The 14,601-nt window shown below is 29.9% G+C and overlaps 1 protein-coding gene across 1 annotated transcript; it reads left to right on the top strand.

The window, feature by feature from the left end:
- The first annotated feature begins 9,271 nt into the window (after window positions 1-9,271).
- Window positions 9,272-14,300, top strand: LOC139882038 (beta-galactosidase 10). Its single transcript, XM_071866419.1, has 18 exons — window positions 9,272-9,421; window positions 9,870-9,965; window positions 10,075-10,187; window positions 10,277-10,343; window positions 10,475-10,567; window positions 10,731-10,874; window positions 10,970-11,058; window positions 11,313-11,418; window positions 11,570-11,657; window positions 11,795-11,913; window positions 11,998-12,162; window positions 12,343-12,518; window positions 12,635-12,744; window positions 12,850-12,959; window positions 13,219-13,326; window positions 13,640-13,750; window positions 13,878-14,089; window positions 14,186-14,300. Exons 2-18 carry the CDS (start codon window positions 9,870-9,872, stop codon window positions 14,298-14,300), a joined length of 2,022 nt encoding a protein of 673 aa, XP_071722520.1. The 5' UTR covers window positions 9,272-9,421.
- Window positions 14,301-14,601: the final 301 nt, after the last annotated feature.

Here is a 14,601-nt window from a genome sequence, read left to right as displayed (position 1 = left end):
AAAAAAATTAATTATTCAATAATACTATTCCATCTTAAAATAAATATAAATTTTTATATATAATTTATATTGAAAAATTTATATTTATTTTAAGACGGAAAGAATATTAGTATATGCTATATATTTAGGCGTGTCTCATTTAAACATCACAAAAAAATGATTTAATTATAATAAAAAAAATAAAGGATTAGATTATGGCCGTCTCGTGAGAGATAAGCTGAAACAGAGCTGGACCTCATCGTCATCCGTCTCCCACATTATATATGATCCAAATCTAAATTGTTCGATTGTCGGATCACATTAATGATCACCTTCATAAGAATATAGATGAGACGTGTCTATGTCTTATTGCTTCCTATAGCATTCTAGAAGTTATTACTAGTATCTCTTTAAAGAAAAACTTAATTAACTTAATCATTTGAGATTGTATTGTGCTAGCTAGTTTATATCCGAAATGGATAATGTCACGAGATAAGTCAAACTGTTAATATCGGTAAGGATTTTCTTATGTTTGTAAGAGCATGGACAAATTGATTAAGCATTCTCCCATTTATATATATATATATATATCTTATATATAATAAAGAGACTTTTTCAATTTGTCCAAATTGTAATATAATTACAAATTTTATTGACAAATTAGCATCCGACACATGGCGTTTTATTAACGAATAGTAATTTGACACATATATATAAGAACTTTGAGTTTAATTAGGTTTCAAGTTACTATTTTAAGTCAATAATATTTTTTTTCCTTTTCTTATTAAAAAATCAAAATACAATAAAAATATAATAATTCCTTATAAAATTCTACCAATTACTTTTTCTTAATATAATAGTGATATTCTTAATCAATTTCCTTTCCATTATTTTAAAAAAATCCTAATAAAATTATAATACACTATATGTTTTTTCTATTTTTTTATTAAACAATTTTTCCTAATAAAAATTCATGATATTTTTTTTTCCTATTCCTAATTAAAATAGGCAAATCTTCTTTTTCTCCCATTCAAACGGGCATATTGTTAAAAAAATTATTCCTAATCAAATAATAATATATATTATTTTTCCTAATTTTTTTATTAAACTATATTTCTCATTTAGAACTTTAAGTTTAATTAGGTTTCAAATTACAATTTTAAGTATATGATTTTTCCTATTCTAATTAGGAAATCAAAACACAATAAAAATATATTCCTAATAAAATTATAATACACTATATTTCAAACGGGCATATTGTCAAAAAAATTATTCCCAATCAAATTAAAATATATATTATTTTTTTAAAAATTTTTTATTAAACTATTATTCCTAATAAAAATTCGCTATATTTTTTTCCTATTATTAATTAAAATGAATATATTTTATTTTTTAAAAAATATAATTTTTTAATTTTAATAGGATTGTAAATTTTGAAATAAAATCAAAATAATTCTAATTGATTTAAAGTTAAAATAATTTCTTTTTGATATAATATTTGACATAGATTTAATAATGTTTAATGCAAATAATTATTATATAATTTTTTTTAATATGTATATAAATTATTTATTTTTAAATGTACAGACTTTCCGTCCAACGGACAGGTCCACTGACTAGTATAATAAAAAGAGGAGAAAGTCTCATAATACAAGTAATTATTTTCTTATAGAAACGAAATCTATCGCCAAGATTATTGAACCTCAATAATATAGAATCACATTCCAAAATGATCACTCAATAATACAAGATGATAAAAAGCATGAAAGTATTAACATTGAGCTAGAAGTGAAGTAATAATATGAAGAAAGTATTCGACTCACCTCATGTATATGGATCACAATCTCACTTTCTTAAATTGGCTTATTTAAGAATTCGTATCCATATTTTTTTATTCAAATTAATTGAAGGGATGAGGCTTCTACGTACCATTGTACATCTGCAATTTTGCATCAAGTCGAGGTCGATAATCAAAATAAACTCTATAATCATGTTTACTATTGAAGGAAGCAACTGATGCTCTTCTCTTTTGTAAACCATTTGCAAAGTGAGATTGACAGCAGACGGCCTCACCGGCCATATTCATTGGGCCAAACATTTTCAGATTAGCAAAAAGCCCGGCCCATTGAAAATTTCCATCCCACTCAGCCCATTGCTTGATATCGGTCTGTGTATTGTCGACTTGACTCACATAGCTACTGATAAAAGATTCCTTACATAAAATTCTGTTTCAATTAAATTTGGTTTCAAATGGAGTTTTAGACTAGCAGATTTTTAGATGATCATCATGACAGCGTGACAAGCATGTTTTTGTGCTTTTCAATCTAATGATATGTTGCCTTAATTACTAGTTTTGAATTACTCGAAAAATAGGGGTATTCCCTTCGTAGAGGTGTGCAACTTCGATTCGGTTCGATTTTGAGCTAAAAATCTTACCGAATCGAATATATTCGGTTTCAATCGGTTCGATACAATCGATATAAGAATATAAAAATTTACCGAATCGAATCCAACGGTACCAAACCGAACCTTATCTTATTTACGATGCAAATAAATATGCATTTACGTGCCGAATCCTCCTACGTAACGAATCATGAGATCATATATATATATATATGTCACAATCTTACTATTTCAAATTACTTATATATTAATTGAATGGACGAGACTTGAACCATTCGCAAAAAGCAATTCTGCATCCAGGTCGAGATCGATAATCTAAGTAAATTCTTTAATCATATTCATCATTGAAGAAAACAACTGATGTCATATAATATTACTAATTGTATCCTTTTAATAAATCCTAATTATAATGTGTATACACATGTATTATTTATAAAATTTCCACTAAAAAATCATACCATATACACGTCCTTAAAATCAAACAATTGTCATAAACAAACAAATAAACAAATATGGTCTCCGAGATACTCTTCTCTTTTGTAAACTTCATTCTTTCTTCTTCTTTTTTGGGTAGCATCCCGTCTCATTTGCACAAGACAGCTTAAATGACAAAATTATATATCAAAATTTAATTTCATAATAAAATTTATAAATACATCTAATCAATTTAGTTGGTTTTATTATTTGAAAAATAATATATACACGCTTTAATTAAAAATAGAAAAAATATATAATTATTTTTATGAAAAATAATAGTTTAATAAAAAAATTAGAAAAAAATAATATATTATAAATTAATTATGAATAATTATTTAAATAATATGTCCGTCTAAATAGGAAAAAATAAGACGTGTCCGTTTTAATTAGGAATAGAAAAAAAATGTAATGAATTTTAATTAAGAAAAATTGTTTAATAAGAAAAATAGAAAAAATATAGTGTATTATAATTTTATTACGAATAATTTTTTAAATAATAGATAGGAAATTGATTAGAAATAAAATTATTATATTAGGAAAAAGTCATTGGTAGAATTTTATTAGGAATCATTATGTTTTTATTGTGTTTTGATTTTTTAATTAGAATAGGAAAAAAAATATTATTAATTTAAAATTGTAATTTGAAATCTAATTAAACTCAAAATTTTAAAATACATATGTCAAATTATCATTCGTTAATAAAACGTCATGTATCGAATGTTGATTTGACAATAAAATTTATAATTTAATTTGCAATTCAATTTACAATTAAAACAGATTTAAAATTGAAAATTTTTTGTTATTATATATAAGATTAGATATTAAAAATCATGATCTTTTTTTGAAGATTTAAAGATCATGATCCTATAATTATTTAAACTAGTCAGGGGCCGTCCGGTGAACGGAAGGGCATTTTCCTTCAAAAACTGTTTAAACGGATGTTATATATAATCATCATATCATAATTTATATTTTAGAAGTTCGATAATCATCAAAATATAAATTATGAAAACGAATATTTAAGTAAAACTATCCAGATGAGCATTAAGATTAATTAGAAAAAAAATAAAAAAAAAAATTCCTAACGAAATCTAGAACTGTTTGCTTGGTTCATCGATGCTAATTTTCTTTCTCAACTTTAACTCTAACCAATTTGGGACGGACTTTCCTTGGTTTTTCCCCGTATCATCCTCGTCATTAGATGAAATATACATTGCTCTTTTTCTTTTGTTGGATTTGTCAATTGTCGGAGTCAAGTCGCTATCTTCTCGATCGGTATCCTACCACACCAATTTTAAAAAATAAAGTTCATTATATATGTGTATATTTTAGGAATGAAAAAGTGCCTTATAACTAAAGATTCAATCGATAGTGTTTATACCTCCAAATCCGCATCGACGTATTCTTCTTCTTCTTTCTCAGAAGTCTAGAAAGAAAAAAAGATTCAAGTTTTTATGTTAAAAATACGGGTGATAAATAAGGGAGCCCCAATTATAATATTATATATATGTGTAAGGTAAATGTGAAAAAGTTTACTCGAGTGAAGTGTTTATCCTTAAACTGTTTAATGAGAGCCTCGTCTGATGTCACTTGATTAACGGTATAAGTTACATCCCAATCCGATAATAGATCCTCCTCGATAATTCCAAATTTAAATAACAGCTCATTGTCGGCAATTTTCTCAAATTCAACTAAGAGATTTTTATTTGATTTTTTCTAATGATGATCAGAAAATAGATATGGTGGTTTACAAACACGTTTAAATATAAATATAAATATAAGTTCAATTTATTTTCAACCTTGGTTGATGGATTTATAAGCTCCGTTGCTGATTTGCCGATCAACAATTTCACCATCCGATCAAATAGCATTATTAATGTTGCTCCAGTACGATCACGGACTCTCACTTGCATCTTAAATCCGAAAAAAAAAACCATGTTAAATAATTGACTTGTGTTGGAATATGCATTAGCATATCGGAGAATGCTATTAAATTTATATCGCTTTGCCCTTAAATTTGGTGATATGGCTCAGAGTCAGCAATATAACCAATTAATTAAAAAAATATAAGGCTAAAAAAATAACATTACTATTAGCATAAACGGATGAATTTACGAATATGGATTTTCGATATCTTATTTTGGCTCAGCGGTCACCAGGTCTTGACACTTTGGACACCACCATTTTGGCCCATTCTTTTCAACTTTTTTATTGCACATGGTACATCCTTCATAATACCAGTTCTCGATAAACTAGACTTCGATAATTCGTGCAAGCATAGTAAAAAGTCCCACCTGTAATAGAATTTTGAATATTTTACTTTTCTTGATAGGTTTGATTATAATAAATTCTCCAGATAAATAGCTACTAATTAAGACTATGAAATTATTATTACCTCTAGAGATATAGAAAGTTCTTTAACTGTGATTCTTTTCGTAAGGAGAAATTCATCCGACATCGAAATTGGTCCCGGTAGTTGAGTTATAATTTGTGTGTAGGAGTTTATATCATGAAGTCTACAATACACCATAAAATCAGTAAGTAAAATTGTAGAAAAAAATATCTAGTGTAAATTAAAATCAATCTATGGTATAAAATAATTACTTTTTGCTGTATTCAACATCTTCAGGTAGATTCGGGTTGACAAATATCTTTGTTCCTTGAAAATTATTACTTATTTCACGAATTTCTGCAATTTAAAATTATTTAAAATTTATTATGGTATACATTATATTATGAGATTTTAAAAAAAAAGTAATATAGAAAATTGATGAACTTACTATTAAAAGTATTTGTAACAAGCGATTGTAAAATAACAACTATTGATTTCTTTAAAGTTGTAGCATCTAATATAGTTTCATTTAATTTCTCGGCAAAAGCATCCCACAAAATGCAATTAATCCTCTTTTTCCTTGAGCATAGGGAAAAAATAAGCGTTTAAATAAAAAATCATAATAAATAAAATAAAATTAGATCAATGACATAATTAAATTTATATCATAAATAATGATAAAAAAAAACTTACTCTAAATCCTCTAGAATAAAGGTAAGCAATTTCATTGTCTTGTCTGGCTTGACTATTTTCCTTATTTTTTCATTCTCCACGACATACCCAATAACATCTGTATTTTTAAGAGATCTATACGATTATAAAAAAAAAAACAGAGAAAATTAAATATAAAAATTAAAAGTAAACTTATCAAACATAAACGATTCATTCTCCTTATTTAAAATTGAATCAAAGCTCACAAATTTTGAAATCCCTTCATCCGAAAACTTTTCGACTATGGTATTTTTCAAGAAGAACAATTTGTATTGATTTCTAGTAGCTTTAAGTTTGTTGGTAGGTTCAGAGACGAAAAAATTTTGGAAGCTATATACTTCTCCTTCACTTATTTGTTGTCTATATGTTGCAAGAATATCCTCTTTTTTTTGTTGCTTGAATGCGGCCATACTACACACACAATAAAATATATTTTATAAAAGAAAAATTTATTAAATACATTAAAAAATAAAAAATTCTAAAAATTCAACATCATAAATATTCTAAGGATAAAAAAAAACCTTATCATCAAGAAAAATCATCTCTATACTTCCATCTCCTATATGGCTACGGAAATTTGGTATCGTCCAAAGATTTAAAACGCGCGCCTTAATCTTCCAATCAATACGTCCGGGACAAACATCATCGATTTGAGAATATTTTGACATCATCCTACAATAAAACGATCTATAATCAAAAGATTGAAAAGATAATTATTTAAATATAATTTCGTTGATTACATAACAATAGAATGTTATATTGATAGTTGTATTGATGAGGAAAAAAACCCTTACCCGAAACTTTTTTTTGAAATAAAACAAAGCTAGTTTAGCAAAAGAAAATCGTAGCGAAATTTTTTGTCCGTACGCATGTGAATTTAGTATGTTGCATATAGCTATATATATTCCTAAAACAAAACGAACAAAAAATAAGAATCTCATATGATTAGGAATACTAATTCAAAATATATATATATATATAATAGTTAAAAATTGGATTTGGAAAGATTAATTACGAAGCCATAATATATTCGTAATATTACGAAGAATCAGTTAAAGTGAGGAATATAAATTAATTATTAAATTTAATAGAGAAGTTGAAACTTTAAACATGAGATATCATATATTATAATATTATAAGAATAAGAAATGCAATTAATATATAATATTACATGAATATGTCTGGATAGTTGTCATATATATGAAGATATAAATATATTTAAATATGATCTTATTTTACAATAATTAAACTATAATTCATTGAAACATTATAAAAAATAAAATTTTATCTTAAAATAAAAATATATAAAAAGAAAAAGATTTTTATGTTGTAGAATAGAGAGAATAGTATTTATGAATGTATGACAACAATGTGAAACAGAATACAGTATATATACTACATATAGTAGATGGCGTGAATTCATTATATTTGCTAATTAATTATGTCTAAAATCCCAAAAAAAAATTAGTTTGTTTAATTATTTTTATTGTGTTTTTGAAATCCTAATATAGTTAGGAATCGGATTTGGTAGGGAGATTAATTAGGAATTGAATTTGTCTTCTATTAAGAATAAAATCTCATTATTTAATTATTTTATTGTGTTTTTGAAATTTTAATATAGTTAGGAATCGGATTTGATAGGGAGATTAATTAAGAATTGGATTTGTCTTCTATTAGAAATTGGATTTGTCTTCTATTCATAATAGTTTGTTTAATTATTTTATTGTGTTTTTAAATATTAATTCAACACAAATTTGATTCCTAATTAAAACGTCATGTGTCGGATATTGATTTGATAATAAAATTTGTAATTGAATTGCTATTGGAACAAATTGAAAAAATCTTTCTATGTCATGTGTCGAATATTGATTGGACAATAAAATTTACGATTAAATTGTAATTGAAACAAAGATAAATAGAATTTAAGAAAGTTTGAATCAACGTTCTCAGTGTGACCTGTGAATTTGATTTAAAAAAGGTACTCCTATAACAAACTGGTCGAGCAATATTAATGTAAATTGCAGCCACCGTGAAGATAATTAATTGCACATGCGTCTGCAGTTTCAGTGTATCTCGCCCACCTATCATCACACGGGACATCTTTGATCTATCTAAATTAATTTAACTACTTCCAGGAGATTTTGTTACCAATTACCAAGGGAGTTATAAGGATTGGTCACTACATATGTTGTCGTCGATCTGGTAGTTTATTTATAAAATTTACAGGTGAGGGACTCGAATGTCATTGTACATTATCATAATCTTTAAACATTAGGGGCACATTGGTCAAGATCACGTGCGAAGTGAGTGAGGAGGGGATCATATGTTGTTAACTGTTTTTTTAGTAACGGAAATCTTTTTTTTTAATTACCTCATTTACTAAATTTAGAACAGTAAACGTCACCGCCGTTGACAATTTATCTCCAACTTTTCGGTTACAAGAAGGAAAATAATTTAATTTGACAGACTGTTTGTGTTTGTATATGGTTTGTTGATTTACCTAAACAACGGGATTTTCTAAGCGACTCGTTAACAGTTAAGTTTCATTGATTGATTCAAAAGTTTATAAGCTACATCCTCTAGTCCACTTACATAATAAAAATTATGAATATTTAAAATTAATTTTTTTAGATGTAATAGAAATTAATTATTCCCATCAATAATTAATATATTAATTTAAATATCATGATATAATTAATTAAATGTATTAAGAGAATTTATGCGAAAAAAATATTTCATAAACTTCATATATAGTAAAAAAAGTTTTTTTATATAAAAATATCCTCATTTTATTTAATTAATTGCATAATACCATTAAAATTAATTCGATTGATATTAACACAATGACTTAGGTGCATTTGTTAATTATAGGATTTACATAAGCTACATGGTTTTTTTATTGTATTAAAAGAATAAATTAAATAGAAGATTTTAATTCTTTTTGGAAAAAGGAAAAGATAGAAGAATTTAACGCATTATGGAAAGTATATTAAAATAAATTTAATTATGGGAAGTGGAAATATAAAGTAGGAAATTCGTTAATTAAATTAACCAAAGTCTGAGTGAAAAAAAAAAAAAAAAAAAAAAACTCTATATTTAGGGAGAAACACAGATTATGTCTCGTAAACGTAGTTAATTAATACTGACATTAATCGTAAAAATATACTACTAATAATAAAAATAATTACAGTATCTTTGTCAGAAATGAACTGCCCCCTCTGACTTGCCAGTATAAATTATTATTATCCAAAAGTATCCCAACTTACTGCTAGCCAACACTCTGCTTAGCTATTTAAGTAGTACTGAAATCTCCCCAATCAATCAATAACTCATTTCCAAACAATGAAGATATTTTCTTCGACTTCAAAATCTCATTTCATCTTGGCATTGTGTTGCTTCGCGTTCTTCGCATTTGCCGGAGCTGCCAATGTCTCATACGATCACCGCTCTTTGATCATCGATGGCCATCGGAAGCTTCTTATCTCTGCTGCTATTCACTATCCTCGCAGCGTCCCGGCGGTGAGTTTCACGCTCTCCCCTTCAACTCTCTGTGCTGTTTTTTGTTCAGTTGTAAGTTTGGTTGCTCAATGTGCAGAGCAGATTGATGAATCAGTAGCTTAAACAAGCAAGTTCTGTAATCAGACTTTTAGTTTGATCAAGTAGATTCGGAGCTTGGAATTTGATTGGAATCTTACTCTCTTTTTTTCTCTATCTCGTAAAAGTTGAAACTTTGATTTGTGGCGAATTTTCGTTCAAATGCCAGAGGCTATATGTGGGAATAGAATGTTTGTGGAATGCAATGTTAGTTTGATTGTGAGGAAATGGATATAAAAGTAGAGATTTTTTGTTCATCCAATTTCATATCTATGAGTAATGTATATCAACAGTTTATACTTGTGTTGTGCCTGCTATTGGTATAAATTCAAAGTTGCTTTCTACAATATTCTAAGCTGGTGATGTTTGTTAGATGTGGCCAGGGCTGGTTCAAACAGCGAAAGAGGGAGGAGTTGATGTGATTGAGTCCTATGTCTTTTGGAATGGTCATGAACCGTCTCCTGGTCAAGTGAGTATGATAACTAGCAAATGAATTGCTATTCTTGCAACCCGCAGAACCTATGTTGCACAGAACATGCTCTGTTCATCATTTAACTTTTTGCTATTTGAAAATCTAGTATTATTTCGGGGGTCGGTATGATCTGGTTAAGTTCGTGAAGACCATCCAGCAAGCTGGAATGTATATGATTCTTCGAATTGGACCATTCGTTGCAGCAGAGTGGAATTACGGGTAAAATTGCAGCCCTTATGAATCTCTTACCTGGAACCATTAAAATTATCAAAAAAAGAATAATCATTTTTTTCCCTCTCGGCTTACAGAGGGGTACCTGCTTGGTTGCACTATGTGCCTGGTACAGTCTTCCGAACAGATAACGAACCTTTCAAGGTATGGAATGTTTACTCATTATGCATCGTTTTTAGAACATATGCAAGGATCTTCATTTGTGCTTTTATACATTAATTTATCTTGTGAATTAAGTGTGAGTTCATTTCTAATTTCATTTTCTGGTGGCTCAGAATTACATGCAGAAGTTCATGACGGTCATTGTTGACCTTATGAAGAAGGAGAAGCTCTTTGCATCGCAAGGTGGTCCCATCATTTTGGCCCAGGCAAGTGTAACCTTCAAGCTAAAGTAATATGCCTGCATTATAGATTATTACTTGGAAGAAAATGATGTATAATCATTTAAGAAAAACATTATGAAACCCACATCCAATGCCTTTTGTTCTTCATTACTATCCCAAAACATTAAAGACCACTGGTTCATTGCAGGTTGAAAATGAATATGGATACTACGAAAAGTTTTATGGCGAAGGTGGGAAGAGATACGCTCAGTGGTCTGCCAGGATGGCAGTTGCACAAAATACAGGTGTTCCTTGGATAATGTGTCAGCAGTGGGACGCTCCTGATCCTGTGGTGAGTATATGTTGTTCTATAACTTAGAACCTCTGTCGATCTTCAAATTGTCCCGAATATGAGCTGGTGTGTGATCAATTCCTTACTTTCTGCAGATCAATACCTGTAACTCCTTTTATTGTGATGATTTTACTCCTAGTTCTCCAAACAGACCCAAAATTTGGACCGAGAACTGGCCTGGATGGTATGCTCTATTAATCTATGGAAAAGATATGTTTGCATGATTCCGAAATTGGCCTTTTTTTTCTCCCTCTCTCCCTATGTCCTGAGTTTGAGAATTGTTCGGCTTCTAAGCCAATGATTAAACTTAATCACATCTTATTAACATGAATACCAATAAGGCATATTAATATATGGCATTGGATAGGAAAAAGTAAAACAGAACCCCATTTATATGATACTATAAACTAGAGTTATCTTTTGTTCGACTTTTGGCAGGTTTAAGACATTTGGAGCACCAGATCCTCACAGGCCAGTAGAAGATGTTGCTTTTTCTGTGGCTCGATTTTTCCAGAAGGGTGGTAGCGTACACAATTACTACATGGTATGACTTGCATTTCTGTCAAATAGTATCCTTTATAATATTATATATGTTGTAATATGGCATTGGCCATCTTCTAGTTACTTTTAAATGTGATGTCTATCGATACTTGTAAAATTTAGTTTAACTATGTAATTTTACTTCTACTGTATAGTACCATGGAGGAACAAATTTTGGTCGTACCGCCGGTGGTCCATTCATCACAACAAGTTATGATTATGATGCACCAGTTGATGAATATGGTAAGTAGTCTTTTTTTCATTATAATGATTGTGTGCATGTGTTCCAATTGTGCATTGGATTCAAGTACGATTAAGAATTATACTAATGAGGGCTCCTTGTGGTTTATGTTAACTGAATTTTCTTATGTGACTCGTAGGGCTACCCAGACTTCCGAAATGGAGCCATCTTAAGGAACTTCACAAGGCTATCAAATTATGCGAGCATGCATTGTTGAATGGTGATAAGACTAACCACTCACTAGGCCCTTCCCAAGAGGTGGCTTCTCTTTTATTCGAGCTCCTAAAGTCAAAAAAGGTTTTTTTAGTTGAGCATGTTAAACTAACCTGTACTATCATGTAGGTCGATGTCTATACAGATTCTTCAGGATCATGTGCTGCCTTTCTTTCTAACACAGATGACAAAAACGACAAGACAGTGGAATTTCGGAATGTCTCATATCACCTGCCTGCATGGTCTGTCAGCATTTTGCCTGACTGCAAGAATGTAGTATTTAACACCGCAAAGGTAATATTCATATGCTTTCAGTACCAAACTATGAGGAATTTGTAAAATTCGTTGAAATCAGCCATTTACTACTTTATAACATCATACTAGATTGAGATTATGTTTGAAGAGTGGTGTTGAGTAGGTAACTCTGCATGATCACAATTTGCTCTAAGTAGAGTTTGGACTTTTTCTTAACAGTTAACATCACAAACCCCTGTGGTCAAAATGATTCCTGAAAAATTGCGGCAACCAAAATGGGAAGTTTTTGTAGAGAATGCTGGCACTTGGGGGGAAGCTGACCTTATTAAAAATAGCTTGGATGACCATATCAATATCACAAAAGATGCATCTGACTACCTCTGGTATACAACAAGGTAGGTATACCTCTGTTAACAATTGATAGTATGTGGCGGAAAAAGTGGTGTAGGATTTAATGTATGAGTTGATCTTCTGAAGATTCTTTGAAGCTGATGTTATCTTTCAATTGCAGCGTTTTTGTTAGTGACGATGAAGAGTTTCTAAAGAAAGGGACTAAACCAGTGCTTTTGATTGAATCAAAGGGTCATGCTCTCCATGTTTTTGTTAATAAGGAACTTCAAGGTTATCATTTGTTCTTCCTGTGAGACACAATAAGCACATGGCATTGTCTGAGTCAATAAAATTGTTTCTTTCTTTTAAATTTTCGAAATGCTTTCCTGTTTTCAGGTAGTGCATCTGGAAATGGGACAGTTTTTACATACAAGTATAAGGAACCAATCCCTCTTAAAGCTGGAAAGAATGAAATTGCACTATTAAGCATGACTGTTGGCTTGCCAGTAAGTGCCTAATTTTTTCCTTTTTTTTTTGGCACTTAAGACCTAAAGTCATATGCCAAATTAAACTAGTGGAAAACGAAATATCCACAATTTCAAGCTAGGAATAATTATTGAGGTTGAAGTTATGGAAACACATCCGTCCGCAAAGATGAGATCGTGATATGATATGCAAATAGTATTGTGGTCTTGCTTCTGCATTTGGAATACATTTGATTTTCTCAAACTATGACTCTAAATGGCGATTTATTGTTGCTTTTAGACTGCAGGACCATACTACGAATTTATAGGAGCTGGATTAACGAGTGTCAAGATAGAGGGGCTTGGAAATGGGACACTAGAATTGTCTGAAAATAGCTGGAGTTACAAGGTTCGTTTTTCTTATGCCTTTCCATCACATACCTAATTTATAATCCTAAAAATGGTTAACGATATTAAGCGTTATGGTTTTTAGTATTGCAAAAGCTATTAGTGGTTCATATTAAATAACTGTGCTACTGTTGTTGCTCATATGGCTTCATTTGGTTCTTGTAGTGACAGAAAAGTTTCATGGATCTGCATTAGGATTAGACCTTAAATCTAAGTCGATACCACACTACTACTATAGCCAGTTTTCTTAATTCTTTCTCATTCTTCATCATTATTGAATTAACAGTAGCCTTACATCTTTATTGTTGTTCAAGATTGGTGTGCAAGGAGAGCATTTAGGCATATACAAGGCCGAGAGCATGAATACAGTAAAATGGAATTCAACCTCAGAGCCACCAAAAATGCAAGCTTTGACATGGTATAAGGTATAAGCACTTCAAAAAGTAAACCCTTTTTGTTGATCAGTCTAAGCAATCGTTTCTATATCATAGTGAACTTTGTAGCTAGAAGATCATGTGTTTTAACAAGACACAAAAATCACAATCTTTTCAGGCTATTGTGGACCCACCATCTGGAACTGAACCTATCGGGTTGGATATGCTTCACATGGGAAAAGGTATGGCGTGGCTGAACGGAGAAGAAATCGGAAGATACTGGCCTCGTAAAAGTTCTAAACATGAAAAATGTGTCGTGGAGTGCAACTACAGAGGCAAATTCATGCCAGACAAATGCTTTACAGGATGTGGAGAGCCAACACAAAGATGGTACTGAAAAAATGAGATATTTTGTTTATCATAATTTTTGGTCCCATTTTCATTATGCATTGATGAATGACTTGTTTGGTTTTGTGGATGGATCAGGTATCATGTTCCGCGATCTTGGTTTAAACCATCTGGAAACATTCTCGTGATCTTTGAGGAGAAAGGAGGTGACCCGTCAAAGATTAGTTTTGCAAGGAGGACAGTTTCGAGTTGATTATTATATGTTGCCACAATTTTCATCCCCCCACTTCATTTGGGGATAATATATAGGCGGAAAGGAAACAAGCTGCTCTTTTCATGGGCATGAGTTATGTTTTTTAAGACTTTTGTTGTTTAGGTACTTTGTTTTCTGTAATGTTAAAATATTACTGGAAAGGATCAGGCAGTCAATGAAATTAAAGGCATGAAGCCTAAAAAATACATACAATTTTTTGTCCTAATCTAAAAGTTTTTTATTATTGCCAGCCAGGACGTGAGGACATGACTCAATGGTTGATGTGTTAGTTTTTATTTTG

The sequence above is a fragment of the Rutidosis leptorrhynchoides genome, unplaced genomic scaffold (genome assembly GCF_046630445.1).
Source record: "Rutidosis leptorrhynchoides isolate AG116_Rl617_1_P2 unplaced genomic scaffold, CSIRO_AGI_Rlap_v1 contig220, whole genome shotgun sequence".
In the NCBI taxonomy this organism is placed as follows: domain Eukaryota; kingdom Viridiplantae; phylum Streptophyta; class Magnoliopsida; order Asterales; family Asteraceae; genus Rutidosis; species Rutidosis leptorrhynchoides.
This window is presented reverse-complemented; position numbering and strand designations above follow the sequence as displayed.